General features: G+C 40.6%; 1 protein-coding gene across 1 annotated transcript in view; it reads left to right on the forward strand.

The window, feature by feature from the left end:
• PKP2 (plakophilin 2) overlaps window positions 1-4,436 on the forward strand; it is a 77,698-nt gene extending 73,262 nt beyond the window's left edge. The window contains exons 12-13 of the mRNA XM_036299498.1: window positions 2,749-2,836; window positions 2,987-4,436. Coding sequence (XP_036155391.1) covers window positions 2,749-2,836; window positions 2,987-3,055 — 157 coding nt within the window. The 3' untranslated portion in view covers window positions 3,056-4,436. The remainder of the gene's footprint in view (window positions 1-2,748; window positions 2,837-2,986) is intronic.
• The last annotated feature ends 13,569 nt before the right edge of the window (window positions 4,437-18,005 follow it).

Below are 18,005 nucleotides of genomic sequence, written 5' to 3' on the forward strand. Positions count from 1 at the left end.
ATTTGTGTTGAATTACATCCCTTGGTTTCCAAAGCCCCATTTCCCTTAATCCAGTTCTTGAAGGAGTGCAGCTGGGGCTTCAGTAGAGCTAAAAGCAAAGTCAGTGTCCACAGTTTCCATTCCACATTGCAGCCGGGTCCAGTTCAGCAGCAGCTAGTTATATAGTCCATTAGTCCATTGTGTGTAGGGGTGGTCATGTGGGTGAATGCAGGAAGCAGGAGTGTGAGAGCCCCAAAACTGGGAGTCAATCAAGAGCACAGCACGCTAAGAGCATAAGAGGAACCAAGAAAAAGCAAGAGAGCTAACTCTTTTGTTTAGGGGATTAAATGTTCCCGTGCTTGCAGTGGCCACACCCATTCTGGCCAGTGACCTTTTCCCAGGTGTGACTGACAAACAAGTACCTTTCTAATGTCACCCAAACTTTACTGGTCATGTCTCTCTCGCCCCCTGTTCAGTGCCTTCCTCCAGCAATCTGTAGGGAATAGACTGGCGGCTCCCTGGGGAGTGTAAAGCTTTAACTTCCTGGTGAAACTGCCTAAATGACATGTCTATAATATCTGGCCTTCCCTTTGCTCCTTTCCTGTTACTAATAACTAGGTTAATTACAACAGTATCACTGGGTTCTTGGCTGAGACACCCCTGCAATAAAAAAGAAAGATTAACAAAAGAAAAACAAAGGAAGTTTGATAGCATATAGACCGTCTGTATCCTTGGGAGAGACCCAGGAAAACTGAGTAACTCCTAGAAATGGCCCAAGCCTCTAACAAAAGATGCTGGGGAAGAGGGGAGGCCAGTTTAGGGGGATTCCCAGGAAAAGCACAGTAAACAAGGGTTGTTAGGCAGATTTAACTCCTTGCCTTCTCCGTTGATCAAACTTTCTAAAGATTTAGTCATCCCTCACTTTCTGGTACAGAAACTCCTTACAAGTGGAGATTTTCCTTATAAATGTCTCTTTCAAGGGTAACTTCCACTCAGTTTTCAGAGCTTTCCCTATGTCTGCTGTTTCTTAAAAATAATCAGCTTGCCGAAACCGGTTTGGCTCAGTGGATAGAGCGTCGGCCTGCGGACTGAAGGGTCCCAGGTTCGGTTCCGGTCAGGGGCATGTACCTGGGTTGCGGGCATATCCCCAGTGGGAGATGTGCGGGAGGCAGCTGATCGATGTTTCTCTCTCATCGATGTTTATAGTTCTCTATCTTTCTCCCTTCCTCTCTGTAAAAACTCAATAAAATATATTAAAAAAAATAATAATAATCAGCTAAAATAATCCCGTGCCAGAGAGGCATATTTTGGGTTGGTGTATTCTGTTCCCCTTCACTTGCTGTTGAACTCTTTCCAATTTTAAATATTAGGGACCCATAGCTTTCATGGATTAATTAGTATCTCAGTTATAAACAAGCTAGTCTGAGAAATCCATGAGGTAACTAAAAATTCTGTAAGATGCCAATCTGCCTTACCCTCTCTGCCCGGTTGGTGTGGAAGAGAAAGGCTTTTAGCTGAAGAATGAGCCCAGCATGCGCTTCTCCATACAGCTTTGCATTCTCTATTCTCGGTTGCATGTTTACAAACTCCTATGATAGGAAAGATAAAAGATATGTTTCTTTGTTAAAAGAAAGTTCAGGTGGTAGAAGAGAAAAAGATCAAAGAAAGCATTTTCTCCTCAGCCAGAAACAGGAAATTTGGGACAAATTTAAAAGCAGAACATCAAAAACTAAATACAATGTCAAATTCAGTGGTAACTTGGATTTAAAACAGGAACACATTTGACATTTGCTCTGCACAAGAACAAAGACATTTTGAACCTATTTTAACAAATGTTCCAACAAGAATTTATTTTATTAACTTGAAAAAATTAGTCCTACCTATAGAGTCACTCAGTCTAAGAGAAGGATATATACATTTTTCAGTCACACTTTCCTGATAAAAATACATGCACACACATTATAAGTATACATACATATTTGTTCTATAAATGGCAGTATAAATATATAAATATAAATTGTATTCTATAAATAAATTTAAGGATTTGTAACATAGTCCTTATAAATATAAAAAATTTGCTCTATAAACTCTTTATTTGTTAGCACTGTTAGTGGTTTTATAAGATTTTTTTCACCTGGCTGGAGTGGCACAGTGGTTGAGTGTTGATCTATGAGCCAGAAGGTCACAGCTTGATTCCCAGTTTGGGCACAAGCCCAGGTTGTGGGCTCGATCCCCAGTAGGGGACCTGCAGGAGGCAGCCAATCAATGATGTTGCTCTCTCTCATCAATGTTTCTATCTCTATCTCTCTTTCTTCCTCTCCCTGAAAAATCAATAAAAACATATTTAAAAGATTTTTTCAAAATAATTTATAGCCTGGCCAGCGTGACTCAGTGGTTAAGCATCGACCTTTGAACCAGGAGGTCACAGTTTGATTCCTGGTTAGGGTACATGCCCGGGTTGTGGGCAAGATCCTCAGTGGGGGATGTGCAGGATGCAGGCGATCAATGATTCTCTCTCATCATTGATGTTTCTGTCTCTTTCTCCCTCTTCCTTCCTCTCTGAAATCAATAAAAATACATTTAAAAAACAATGAGTGGTCCCTGGCCTGAAGTTTACCATTTGATTCTCTTGTCATTGTGAGTAACCTGACTTAATGGATGGCTACTGAGCAGCAGCAGTTAAAGAAGATTCACAGACCGTCCAACGGCCACCTCCGGGAGCCTCAGACACATTCTCACTGATCTCGGAATGTCCTTTTCTTCTTTCAGCTATGCCTCCAACAAGGCAAGCAAAGCCGCTTCTGTTCTCTTATATGCCCTGTGGACACACACGGAGCTCCACAATGCCTACAAGAAGGTAAGAGCGCTCAAAAGGCATGCGTCCTAGTTAGCAGAGCCAGATCCCAATGGCCCACTTGTCTGACCCTGGTGGGAAATCACTAAGAACTGCAGTTTTGTGTGTGCAAATGTTGTTATTGATTATATTTTTTGTTTGCTTATTCCAAAGGCTCAGTTTAAGAAGACAGATTTTGTCAACAGCCGGACTACCAAAGCCTACCACTCCCTTAAAGACTGAGGAAAGTGAAAAAGTGCTCTCAGAAATACCAACCTCACCATTCTCGGCCACACAAAAAAAACCCAAAGGAAAACACCTATTTTTCTACTTTCCAGTCCAAGAAACCTCAGAAATAAAGCATGCCTTGTTTTTATCCTTTTCTATTTCCATGGTCCCCTGAATCCAGAAGACAAATAATCAGAATATGATTTTATTAGTCTTCCAGAAGATTTTCACAAGTTTGCCACCAGAAGACACTGGCAGCAGGCTCTAATTACCCTCCACAGATAGTGGTCTTTGGGATTAGGGCTTATGGCTCATGCCCTCCTGGAACCGAAATGTGAATTTATGTGGAATGGACGTTGACAGAATAAATAAGAAGCTGTTGTAGTATTACTAGGATTTTAAAAGTTTTATCTACATTTCCAAGTTTTGTCACTTATATGCACATTGCTTCACCAGAGAGCCATGCATATATTGTCTGCAGTGTTGAAACAGAATGGAAAGGACAAATATTTGCTAAGTTATCCAGGAGAAAATTTAATGGCAAAACTGTTTTTTGTTTGTTTTGTTATGACTTTGTGCTTGTTCTTATCCTCTTGAATTTTTTCTCTGACTTTAAATGAACTTAAGAAGTTTAAATCATGGAGCATGCATGTCTATAAGAAAAAAGAATTGAAAGGTAGTGATCAAGCAGATTTAAAATCTTTTCTACAGAAAAAGGAACTTTGGCTATGAAATTCAGTGTTTCCTCTAACCACTGAGTAAATGAGATTTTTGCTTAAGGAAATACTTTACCTATAACAACAGCATTAAATGCAAATCTCTTCTGAACAGTAACACTCAATGTAATCTATTTCCTGGACTTAGCCTCTGCAGTGGGCTGGTGGAAGAATGGACTCTATATTTAGCTACAAAAGGAACCAAGGTCTCTCAAACTGCAGGGCCAACCCAGGGCTCTGAAAACACAGTTCATTTAAATGAGTTAAGTTGTTATCAACCAGCCCAAGTTTGCCCAACATTTAAAAAAGAGCACAGAGCCACTAAGTCTCATAATCTTCCTCAAGCCATTATTTTAAGTAAAGGAAACTCTAGAGAAGAAAAATAAAGATGTTATATTGAGGATAAAGGGGTCCAGGCCACCCAGAAGGGATATGAGAAGTACTCATATGTAAAAGTTGACAACATCGTCTATTAGGGCGAATCTGTATTAAGTGTTATTTTAACTGGACTCTGGTTTATGCCATTCATAAATAAGTAATCTTCTCAACTACAATTCTGTTTTGTTATGTTTTTTAAAAGAAACCTTACAATGTTTGTTATAAGAAATAAGAAGTAAAAAATTCATCTCCTTTTGTCCAGAAAAGCGTAATAGAAAATAAATCCCCATTTTCTATTTGAATGTGTATGTAAGTCTTTATTATATTTAGAACTTGAAATTTTTTCCATTTTAACAGCTCAATGGAGAAGATTGAAGTTACTAGCCTAGTTTAACCTGAAATTATTTAGATACCCATTTTTAAAATACTGAAGATAGAAATTCTCTTTTTCCAGAGTTTTGACAATAGGCATTTGGAGTATCTTTATTTCTCCAGGTAACTGATTTCTGTTCAAGAAGTTTCTGTATTTTTTAAGGCACTAGTGGAGCCTTTAGTAAAGTTCACCACAAAGTTAGGCAAAAATAACGTTGCCTGCATTAGAATCTGGGCATTTAATTTATGTATCTTAGTATATGTGATATGATTGATGTGATATTTGAGGATTTGACCTGATAAACTTTAATCTAATGACTAAGAGTTTAATACCTTGTAATTGCTTTGTAATTCTTCCCTAACTAAAGTCCTTAATCCTTTAACAAGTAACTCTTCCTATAAGAAAGATAAGACTAGCTAGTGACTAAAACTTGTTAAAACGGAGATACAAGTGCGTTAGCTATTGTTAAATTTTAGTAAATGGAGTGAGTCTGTGACCACGAAAGATAGACTATATTTGATCCCTGTGTTTTGCTTTGTCACTCTGTTTACAAAAAATTCATGCTTTGTATCTGTGAACATTTCTGAGGGAAGTCATTATTTGATTGATTATCAGTTTTAATCACTGGTCCACTCACAAAGCTCTTTTATTTCCCATGTACCCAGACTATGCCCATGTCATCAAAGGAACTGACCAGCTGAGCAGGGCCCTTGCATTTATTCATGCTAAGAGTTCCAAAGGACTGTGCCTTGTCAGGAATTCTGTGTGGTCTTCAAGAATATGGGATATTCCTGCCATTTCTATAACTGGAAACATTTGTTTATACCCATGGGAATAACTAAAGGATTATCTAACAAAATAGAGAGGAGATTAAATGTCAAGTGGGAAAATAAACAGCATGAGTAGATAAACCACTTTAAATCCAATATAATCACTCTGAAGAAGCAATTTCCTATAAGAAAAGGAAAATGGGAAATATTTGTATTTATATATATTATAGTTATAAATGAAATTTCCTTTAAATAACATGTGTGATGAACTTACTGCATTGGAATGATGAGGACTTCAGTATATGTGTACTTTAAGCAAAACTGAAGAAGCCTCAGTCACAGAATCTGAGGATTAAGAGGGAATTTAGAGGGCATCTGGTCATGTCCTCCTTAAAGTATCTTCTTGCATCAGAAAAGACTCAGTTCTTATTGAAGTGACAGAGAAAAAAAATATGCCAGCATTCATTCAACTAATGCCCAACATGATCCTGTAACTAGCCCAACTTAAGACTCACTAGCTGTTGCATTTAAGTGTTTGTTGTGTGGCTCAGTGGATGACCATCGACCCATGAACCAGGAGGTCATGATTTGATTCCCAATCAGGGCACAAGCTCAGGTTGCAGGCTTGATCCCCAGTAGAAGGCATGCAGGAGGCAGCTGATCGATCATTCTCTCTCATCATTGATGTTTCTCTCTCTCTCCCTTTCTGAAATCAATAAAAATATATTTTAAAAAGTTTGTTTCCTTTTTTATCTATACTTACTAGAGGCCCAGTGCATGAAAATTTGTGCACTTAAGGGGGAGGGGGGGAGGTCCCTTAGCCCGGCCTGAGCCCTCTCACAGACCGGGAGCCCTCGGGGGTTGTCAGACTGATGGCTCCCCTTCAGGGAGTGGGCTTAAGCCACAGTCTGGCCTCCCTCTGCAAGAGGTGACCTGCGGGCTGATCGGGGGATACCGCTAGCCAGCGAGTGGCTGCCCCCCCATCACACCACCACCACCACCACCCCCCCGCCCCCCGATCGCCATTGCCTCCCTCTGCCTGCTGGCACCTGCCTTAGCTGGCCTGGTGCTGCCCGCTCACTGGCCTCACCCCGGGGCCAACCAGTCATTCTGCTGTTCAGTCGATTTGCATATTAGGCTTTTATAATATAGGATTCCTTCCCACAACAAACACTTTATTTTTTTAAAATTGATTTCAGAGAGAGGGAGGGAGAGGAAGATAGAAACATCAGTGATGAGAGAGAATCATTGATTGACTGCCTTCTGCATGCCCCCTACTGGAGATCAAGCCTGCAACCCTGACATGTGCCCTGACCAGAATCGAACAGTGGTTTCCTGGTTCATAGGTCAACACTCAACCACTGAGCCATGCCAGATGGCCGGAAACAAACTTTTCAAAATAAAATTCTTTTTACTAGTAGGTCTAACATTTTAGTTTATACTGGTACTGACCATTTAATCTCTTATGCAATTAAATGTAGCCTTTTAAGGACTATAAGAAAAAGAACTCTCTTTTAATGATTTATTCAAGAAAGAGCACTCAAAATGCCACACATTGGCATAAGAGCTGTTTAAAATAGAAGGGAAAGCATTCTGAAGGCCATAGTTTGGGAAACACAGTTAAAGAACCTGCAATATTTAGCTGGAGAGTGGTGGGTGCTATGTTATTCTGACAGAGTAGAATTGTGAGACTAACTCAGCAATAGTAGACATATTGAGTATGCCCTACTGCATCCTCTGAAGTGTGCATATATTTTTTCTTTTTCTTTTATGTTTATATGTGAAAATAACCTGAAACAGAGAGGTTAAGTGACATTCCAAAGTCACATAGCTGGAAAGTGCAGAGGAGCTATATGAACAGGGCTAGGGGTGACCAGGGCTCCTGTGGGAACCAATAATGACAGACTCATGTCTCCATGCTGGGGAAATGTGGGGTCTCTGGCTTTGATCCCTTAATCATTATGAAACTAGAGGCCCGGTGCACAAAATCCATGCACAGGGGCAGAGGGGGGCTCCCTCAGGCTGGCCTGAACCCTCTCACAATCCAGGACCCCTCAGGGGATGTCCAACTGCCAATTTAGGCCCAATCCCGGGATCAAGCCTAAACTGGCAGTCAGACATCCCTCTCGCAATCCGGGACCGCTGGCTCCTAACTGCCTGCCTGCCTGCCTAACTAATCACCCCTAACTGCTTGCCTGCCTATCTGCCTGATCTCCCCTAACTGCTCACCTGCCTGCCTAATAACCCCTAACCACTGAGCCTGCCTGCCTTATCGCCCCTAACTGCTCGCCTGCCTGCCTGATCACTCCTAACCACTCTGCATGCCTGCCTGTTCACCCCTAACCACTTGCCTGCCTTCCTGATCACCCCTAACCACTCTGCATGCCTGCCTGATCTCCCCTAACCACTCACCTGCCTGCCTGATTGCCCCTAACCACCTCTGCCTCAGCCCCTGCCACAGCAGCTTTGTCCGGAAGGACATCCAGAATGACATCCAGAAGGTCGTTTGGCTGTCCGGTCTAATTAGCATATTATGCTTTTATTATTATAAATGTCCCTCTTTGTCTCTTGTTACAGCCTTATTCTAAATTCTATTTAGTCATATAAATATTGCTACCCAGATTTTTTTTCATTTCCATTTGCATGAAATACCTTTTTCTATCTCTTTACTTTCAGTCTGTGTGTGTCTTTCAATTTGACTTTGGTCTCTTGTATGCAGCATATGTACAGGGCTTGTTTTTTTATCCACTCATCAACCCTGTGTCTTTTAATTGGAGCATTTAGTCCATTTACATTTAAAGTAGTTCTTGATAGGTGTGTAGTTATTGTCATTTTATTAATTGCTGTCTGATTGTTTTGGAGTTACTCTCTTCTCTATGTTGGTGACGTTCTACAGTGTTGTGTTTAGATTTCTTTCTTTCTTTTTATATCTCATAAATTTTTGCTTTGTGGTTACCATGTCCTTCCTATATACCAAGCTATATTTATAGCAATCTATTTTAAGTTGATGGTTGCTTAAGTTTAAACACATTCTAAAATAACTACAGTTTTTATTCACCCTTCTCTGTTTATGTTTTTGTCATTATTTTTTGCTTTTGTGTGTGTGTTTGGTTATATCCCTTCATTTTACTGTAATTACACATGATCTTCCTAGTTTTGCCTTTTAACCTTTGTACTAGCATTATAGTTGGTTGAACCACTATTACTAAATGTTTGCCTTTGTCAGTGAGAATTTTTTTTCTTTCCTATATTTTCTTAATCATATTTATTCTTAGTCTTTTCTACTTTAAGAAGTCCCTTTAAAATTACTTTCTATACTGACTTAGCAGTGATAAACTCCTTTAGCTTATTCTTATCTAGGAAACTCTTTATCTCTCCTTTGATTCTATATTGTAGCCTTGCTGGTTAAAGTAATCTTGGTTGTAGGTCTTTCATCTTCATCACTTTGAAGATTTCATGCTATTCCCTTCTGGCCTGCAAAGCCTCTGTTTGAAAAATCAGATATCTTATGGGAACTCAACTTGTACATAACTAACTGCTTTTTTCTTTCTACTTTTAAGATTCTTTCCTCATCTTCAACCTTTGGCATTTTAATTTGACGTGTCTTGATATGGACCTCTCTGGGTTCATCTTCGTTTGGTATTCTCTGCACTTCCTGGACTTGGATGTATGTCTATTTCTTTGCCTGCTTAGGGAAGTTTTCAGTCATTATTTCCTCAAATAAATTTTAAATCTCTTGTCCTCTTCTCCTTCTGGTACCCCCTATGATGCAAATGTGATATGCTTGATGTTGTCCCAGAGGTCCCTTAAACTATCCTCAATTTTTTAAATTCTTTTTTCTTTCTGCTATCTCTTTGGGTGCTTTCCACTACCTTTTCTTCCAGATCGCAGATTTGATCCTCTGCTTCATCTAATGTTCTGGTGGTTCCTTCGAATGTATTCTTTTTTAAAAAAAATATATTTTATTGATTTTCTACAGAGAGGAAGGGAGAGGAATAGTTAGAAACATCGATGAGTGAGGAGCATCAATCAGCTGCGTCCTGCACACCCCCTGCTGGGGATGTGCGCGCAATCAAGGTACATGCCCTTGACCGGAATCAAACCTGGGACCCTTCAGTCTGCAGGCCGACGCTCTATCCACTGAGCCAAACCAGTTAGGGCTCAAATGTATTCTTCATTGCAGTTATTGTATTCTTCAGTTTTGACTGATTCTATTTTATGGTTTCTATATCTTTGTTGCAGTTCTCACTGAGTTCATATGTTCTTCCCCTAAGTTCATTGAGCATCTTTATAACCAGTGTTTTGAAGTCTGTATCAGCTTGTTTCCATTGCATTTACTTCTCTTTTTTTGGAATTTTGTTCTATCCTTTCATTTGGGACTTGTTTCTTGTTTTGTTTTTTGTCTTCTCATTTTGTTTGATTCCTGTGTTTGTTTCTATGTATTGGGCAGATAATTCTATATTTTCTGTGGCAGAGTGGCTTTACGTAGCAGGTGTCCTGTGAGGCCCATTGGCACCATTTGCCTGTTCATCTGAGCCAGGTGTTCCAGGTGTGCCCTTGTGTGAGTCGTGTATGCCCTCCTGTTGTATTGAGCCTTGAGTAGGAATGACCCTCAGGCTGACAGGCTTTGAGGACTGGTCATGACTGCAGTGGATATGCTTTTGTACAGGAGCTTACCCCACAGAGCAGGGCGCTGGTGCCATCCGCCTCTGCCCTTTGGGTGGTTCGTTTGTGGAGCTGGTTGGGTGATGCTCTGGTGTGGTCTGAAGTTGGCCACTGGGTGTGTTGATTCTATAGCCTCTTGGGAGGGGCTGTGATGCAGGCCACAGTCAGCTGCCATTTGTGCCTGGCTTGGGGCTTCCTGGTAGGAGCTACAAAGTAATCGGCATTTGGCACCTACCTGTGCTGGACTTGGAGGCGCCTGGGAGAAGCTAAGCTGCAAGCAAGACTGGCTGCCGCTGGTACCAGGCTGGGACTCTAAGAGCATGGGACTCTATAGTGCAAGTGAAGGCCAGCTACCACTTGTGCAAGGTTTGTGGTTGTTTAATTAAAGCTACATTCCAAACCAACACTAGCCACAGCATATGACAGGTTTGGAGTGACCTGATGGGGGAGTTACAATGCAGGTTGAGATCAGTTGCCACTTGCGTTGAGCTTGGGGCCACTTAGCATGAGGTACAGGGCATGCCGAGGCCAGCTGCTGGGATTTGTGGGTCTTTTAGAAATTTTAGGAAAGTCCTCAACTCGAGCCGAGGCAAGCTCCTTGAAGTGGCCCAGGTGTTTGAGTGGGGTGTGCTGCCCTAGGGAATCACCAATGATGTTAGCCAGGTTAATGGAGAGCTCAGATTTGGTGCCTGCCATCTGGGTTGGAGGAGAGCTCAACAAAGGAGCGATGGTGCCTGCCAGTACCTCCATCCCTGGAGAGAGCTACCCTAACCCCTACCCTTCCAGCCCCCACCCTGAAGCTAGTCAATTCAGTTCCTCCCTGTATGTCCCTGGCACTTTTGGACTGAACTGCCTCCCCTGTGCTGGCGCTTGGGTGAGTGAGTTTGTGAGCTGGTGAGTCCATGAGTGGGCCCCTCAGGAGGAACACCTAGGACTCCAGCAGCCCTCCTTCTCACTCGGATGCAACCCCTGCTGGTTTTTACAGCCAGAAGGTATGGGGACTTCTCTTCCTGATTCTGGTGCCCACGGCTGGGGAGCCCAGTGTGGGCTGGGACCCCTTGCTCCTCAGAGGGGACCTCTGCAGCTAAGATATCCCTCCAGGTTCTTAATCACTACATGTGGGTGTGGGACCAGCCCATTTCTCATCTCCATTTCTCGTCTCCGTCCCTCCTACCAGTCTCAACGTGACTTCTTTATGTCATTAGTTAAAGGACTTCTGTTCAGCTGTCTTCAGGTGGTTCTCAATGATGTTTCTCTAATTTAGTGATTTTGCTGTGGTCACAAGGAGGTGAGCACAGCCTTTACTTATTTTATCTTTTTTATTTTTTGTTGTTTGTTTTTTGTTTTGTTTTTGAGAGAGAGAGAGAGAGAGAGAGAGAGAGAGAGAGAGAGAGAGAGAGAGAGAACGCAAGGGAGAGAAAGAGACATCAATTTGTTGTTCCACTCATTTATGCATTCATTGGTTAATTCTTGTATGTGCCCTGACCAGGGATTGGACCGCAACCTTGACATTGGAGCAGCACTCTAACCAACTGAGCTATCCGGCCAGGGCGTTGCTGCACCATCTTGACTGGAAGTTTTCCTGAATTCTGACTTTACCTCTCACTAGCTCTGTGACTCTGGAGCATTATTTTAAACTTCTGAGTATTTTACCTCATTGGTTAAATCATAGGATTTTTTAGGGAATAAAATAAGATGTTTTCAAAATGCCTGGCACCTCAGTGCTCAAGAAAAGGTAGCGATTGCTTCCTCCCTCGTAGCTCTGGCTGCCACCCAGGGGTCTCCAGTTGTTTCCCCTGCTTTTCACTGTGTCCCAAGGATCACCTTAGAGCAGAAAGCAAACTGCAGGAAAGAGTGGTGAGAAGAGATGAGGGAAAACTTATCCGCAGAACCTCCTCGCCCCCTCCAGCCCTTCCCCATGCCCCCAGGTTTCCCTCACTCTTCTTCTGCTGACCTATAACCCACAACCTCACAGTCCCTTTTCCTGCCCATGTTAACACCAAACCCCATCCTCCTCAAGAACCCGAATCAGGAGAACCTCCCAAGGGCAAAACGTGAAGGGACTCCCCTGCTGGCTGCGGGGGTTGGAGCAGGAGACCCTGTGTTTTGTTAACTCAGGTGGAAATACCTTTTCTATTTAAAAAGTAAGGGTAAATAATGTGTCAGGTCAGCTGTGCAGTAAAAAAGATTAGGTTTTTTGGAAGAATATTCTGAACCAGTAAATGTTTTATGTTTGTATGAAAGTTGGGTGTGGCATGGTCTACACATCACCCCAACTACACCCTTTCTCCCCTCTTTCCAATACAATAGAATTTTTAACAGGACAGGTGTCCAGAATAAAGACTACATTTCCCTGCCTCACTTGCAGCTGAGTGAAGGCATATGATTAAATGCTGACCAGTGGGATGTGAGTGAAGTATAATCCTCTAGCTTCTCAAAACCTTCCTTAAGAGACAGTGGGCAAGTGCCCTTTGCCCTCTTTTGTCCTCTGAATCCATTCTGACTAGAATGCTGATGCTACATACCTGGACCACAAAAGGGAAGGCCACACTCTGGTGTGGCAGGACAATGACCTGAGAGGGACCTCGTCACACAAGCTCTGGACCACTTACCTTCAAATACTGCACACGTGAGAGAGAAATAAAACCTTGGGAGGTGTAAGCTATTATTATTTTGGTTTTCATAACTCACAATCAAACTTAATTCTGTTACTTCTTGACACCATTGTCTAGAGCAGCGGTTCTCAACCTGTGGGTCACGAACGACCCTTTCACAGGAGTCGCCTAAGACCATCAGAAAACACATATATAATTACATATGGTTTTGTGATTAATCACTATGCTTTAATTATGTTCAATTTGTAACAATGAAATTGGGGGTCACCACAACATGAGGAACTGTATTAAAGGGTCGGGGCATTAGGAAGGTTGAGAACCACTGGTCTAGAGCAAAATCAAATTAAAAGAAGAAATTTCCAAACCTCCATTCTAGATTGAAATGTCAACTATAAGATTAAATTGCTAGTAAGAATACAGAGAATGAGAAGGTAATTCGGTCAGTTAACTTAGGACTTCAGATCCCTTTATCCTGTTGATAAAGCTCTCTACAAAGCAGTGTGCAGCCATGTTGTGAAATTAGTTCTACTCAATGGAAAAATAAATACCATTCCAACAGGGAACTGGAAGGTGCAGGCTTGACCATATGGTATCAGGTTTCCTCTAAGAAGCATGCTCTGGGCATATTGCTTGGGGAGGAGGTGAGTAATACCTGAAACACAGTTCATAAAACTATGTGACCAGCAAAGCCTGTTTTCTGCCATGGATTGGCTGGCAAATGTCAAGAGGAAAGTTTCTATACAATGAAAACAGTCATTAAGTAGACAGCTAACTTAGGTCACATTTTTAAAAGATCTACTGGAAAACCATCTACAGGTGCCTAACTCAATGTATCCACAGGGGCTCCCTTTGACAAGAGGCATCTAATTTCTGCTGTGTTTAAGAAACCTTACCAAGTCATAATAAATAGCCCTGTAAGGTTTGGTGGAATTTGCATCATGGATCCTGTCTTTGGGCACTCAGTGTCCACTCTCACCTCTTCTGAATTCCCTCCTCTTGTATCCTAAGGGCTAGAAGGCAAAAAACTACATTTTTCAGACTCTTTCCGTTAGGGTTTTGGATGCAGCTTATGGTCTGCCAGTATCATGCAGTTGGGGAGGCAAATGGGGGCCATTTTCCAGCTGCTGTTGTGCTGGGAAAGCAAATCCCAAAAGATGTAAGTGTACCAGTGTCCAGTCAGCCTGTGAGTGCTGGCAGCCGTGATAGTGGCAGATGTGAAGGCAGTAACAGCAGCAGCTGCCCCCGACTTCTGATCCACCAACTCTTCCACGGTGTGTGAGCACCAAATTCCTGTAGTAAGTCCTTTCTATTCAGATACCTAAAGTGAATTCTGTTTTCTGCACTGAACTCTCAGACAGTATTCCAAACACTTTTATTTTCTAGTAATTGGGGAAATTAACTTCACAGAAGAGCCTAATTTTGTTCACTGAGATTTTTTTAAAATATATTTTTATTGAATTCAGAGAAGAAGGGAGAGGGAGAGAGATAGAAACATTCAATGATGAGAGAGAATCATTGATCAGCTGCCTCTTGCACACCCCCTACTGGGGATTGAGCCTGAAACCCAGGCATGTGCCTTGACCGAAATCAAACCTGGGACTCCAGTCCGCATGCAGGCCAACGCTCTATCCACTGAGCCAAACCAGCTAGGGCTGTTCACTGAGATTGTTTTTATCCACTGAGATTTTTAATGTTAAAAGGAATCTTTGGTATTTGATAATGACTTGTATGTATTTCTCAAACATTAAGCTCAACTGAAATATCTGGCCATTTTCAATAAATCTAGTTGTTTTTCTATAAAACTTTTACTGGACCTGTGATTAAAATTCCAAGAGCTAATAAATTTGACTAATTTACCCCAAATAATTAGCACCTTAATTAATTATATTCAGTTAAGCTGTAATCACATAATTTCAGTGAATCTCAATGCTTACATGCATCTAACAGGGTAGACCCAGATATTTAGAAAACTAAACTTTCCTAAGCAGTTGAATGGTGCTAAGAAACCTGGACAGAGAGTTTTTAAAAATACCTGATTCCTTTAAACATTCAAGTACTATTTATAAACCAAATAAATCAAATATGTTTCTCATAAAAAGCACAAGACTAGTAGTAAACATTTGAAATTAAATCACAAGTACAAAATGTCAAATTCTCTTAAATGTATTAAATAACAAATATAGGCAGATTGTAATCATTTTAAAACTTGCCTCTAGGTGTACACGGAAGTATGAAGATTATTGTTTTGATTTATGTCATCATTTCTACGGTAATTTCTTCGTCCCTGTGGGGTTATAAAGTCACCGATGGAACTAAGGGAAGCAGAGTTACCATCTCAGGATAGCTGTGACCATTTGACAGGTAATCCAGGCCCAAACTCAGACTGGTTTCAGTCAGATTGCAGACCTGGACGAGGGTTCTGAGTTCCATTTGATCCTACCTAAGCCACTGGAACCACAGATGACCTTCCTCTGTCCTTTCTCACTGATTACCCTTCTTAGAGGAATAGGACTTTCGAAGTACATGCTTTTTTTTTGCTACCTTGTCCCCTTATCCAACCTCAGGCAACATTTCATTATCTTACTTAGGTGAGGTGAATTCCTTACTCATACACATACACATACAATCACACACTCCAAGCAAATTGCAATTAATCTCTTTGCTGCCTGAATACAGTTAATTGAATTCTGCAAACCCACATACACATAGTAATTAATGTTTTTATGCTTTGCTTTGTTACCTATCTCATCAGTCATCACTTTTAACAAAAACATTATATGGGCATTGCTGACTTTGGGCCTTGATACAAAAAGTCTAAAATAATTAAAAATTGGAGAGCAGTATTCCTTTGAAAGAAAAACTTTTTGCTTTTAATCTCTTGGGGGTACAACCATTGTTCCTGAGAGCTTAATCGATTTAATTCATGGGCAATGAAAGGCACTTCCAGGTCTTCAATTTATATCCTACTTCAAAGAAATTTTCCTGGATCAAGAATACTTGGCAGTTTTAAAATCATTTTTGAACAAGTGCCTACTGGGGCTTTTGCTTTCCACAGTTTTAGTTTAAATTTTGGTGAGCAGATAGTTAAAACCATTGATTTGTTCTGTGTTAAGCCACTGGAAATCATACTGAAAGCCAAGGTTTCTTGTAGGAATTTCTTCTGCATCAGGAAAACCATTAGAGAAAGGCCATTTCCTACAATGCTATGCGTGGCAAATTAATCTTTTTGCAAGACTACTCACAACATTAATACAATATAAAAACCCAAGCAAGTAGCCAAATTCCTCATTCTTGGAGTTGTGGGCTGAAGTTCAACATTTCTTGACTCACTGCCCAAGATCCATTATTTTGAAAAAGTGTGTTCTGGGCTGCAACACCGTGTTTGATAATCACAACAGTAAAGCTCAAACATGATAATCGGGGTTACTCATGAGGTGCCCATACACATAATTTGTTTCCATATACCAGTTATTTTTTTATTCTTGCTTATCCTTTTGATCTCATTTTTTAAAAGACGGTATTCCCTTATTTAGTCTTTCGACTGTAGAATCATAGTTTACCAATTATAAAATGTTAATTTTTAAAACACTAATTCTGATCTGACAAAAACCAACAGTCCTTTGTGGGTCAGTGGAGTCTGATTATGTGATATAAGAAAAAACATTTGTATTTTAAAAGTTCGTACTTGACGAAGATATTTATATTTGCTTGTCACAGTGCCTGGCATTCCACAATTAGAGATTGAGGCTCTGGTTAAATATAAAATCTCTTTTAAATGCCAACTCTCATAGACAAGTTAACACCAAAATTCCAACCAACTACAAAAGACCATATAAAACAAAACAGTAGCATTTCATAATAAATCATCACATAATGGAATAATAGTAAAGAAAACAAATGAGCTACATGTACCAATGAAAGTAAACTTCAATTAGATATTGGTTAAGCAGAAAAAAGACTCTAAAGACAATATAAAGTGGGGTGATCTCATTTAAATGAAGTTCAAAAACTATACTAAACTGAAAATCGTATTAATTGGGAATAAATATTTATGTGGCTTTGACAAGCTATAAAAATGCATGTAGAGAAGTATTTAAGAACACATGTACAAAAGATGTTTGTGAGAGTATCATTGGCCATGAGAACAGGGCCAAGTCAGTGAGTGGATGTCACAGACATTCTGTAATGCATGTAGAGAAGTGTTTAAGAACACATGTACAAAAGATGTTTGTGAGAGTATCATTGGCCATGAGAACAGGGCCAAGTCAGTGAATGGATGTCACAGACATTCTGTAATGCATGTAGAGAAGTGCATGTAGAGAGTAATACTCGTAATAAAGGTGCTTGTAAGAGGAAAGAAATCTTATAGGCTGAATTGTGTCCCCTAACCCAAGCCAACTGGTGCCCTTATTTAAAAAAAGAAAAGCTATAAAGCATAGTCAGTAAATGATGAACCCCAAAACAGGTCAGCAGTTACCTCTGGACAGAAGAATACAATTAGAGAGATTCATGTGGGAGCTTCCAAGGTTCTGGAAGTGGTATATTTATTATACATACAGGTTGTCCCCCAAAAATGTATACACACTTTAACAGCTAGTAGCTCAATTTTGATAATGAGATATATTTTAATAAACACTGCCTTGATAATTATTCAAAGTATGTGTGTACATTTTTGGGGACACTCTATATTATTATGAGTTCTCTAGTATGATATATGTCATGATTTAAAAGTTTGAAACTAATTTCAAAATTAAAGGTGTACTGCTATGCTTAAAAACTGAAGAAGCCCGAATTCTGGGCAGAGTCCCACACACTGTGCCATCCCCATCTCTAGCAGAGGCCATGGTGCTCACCCAGATCCCCTGCTCGGTCTGAGGCACACACCCCAGCTCCTGGGAGTGGTGGCAACCATCATCTGAGCTGAGTTCCTCTCTGACACTTTGGATAAACCCAAGGTCATGCCCCCTTCCCAGGGAAAGCCCATGTCCACAGACTAAATCGAGATGATAAAGGTTAATCCCTTTGCCTCTCACAGGATTTAAATATGATGACATAAACATGCTGTAAGTAATTATGCAAAATATTAGAAAAATATGAGGTTATTGATAAAAAGTGCCAGGTAAATATCACTGAAAACAGATGTTGCTCTTAAAATGACATGTTAATCAAAACTACATCCTATCCAGTATCTCTTCCCCTTGTGGAGGTGTTTTTCATCAGAGACCTCGCACAGTAACACAAGTGCTATAACATGGACTTTCCCGTTTTCTTTGTTTTTGTGGATGTGAGGCATTCTTTCTTAAATGTAATAACAACAGAATATAAAAGCCTAAATGTTGCCATCTAAAGAAATATTTCCAATGCAAATGATCGCCCCTCAGTTATCACTGGGCTACTGTCCAAGGGCTGTGGTGAGGAATTTAAAGGTCAGAGACTAAAACATGATAC

Source organism: Myotis myotis, unplaced genomic scaffold (genome assembly GCF_014108235.1).
Source record: "Myotis myotis isolate mMyoMyo1 unplaced genomic scaffold, mMyoMyo1.p scaffold_m19_p_3, whole genome shotgun sequence".
In the NCBI taxonomy this organism is placed as follows: Eukaryota; Metazoa; Chordata; class Mammalia; order Chiroptera; family Vespertilionidae; genus Myotis; species Myotis myotis.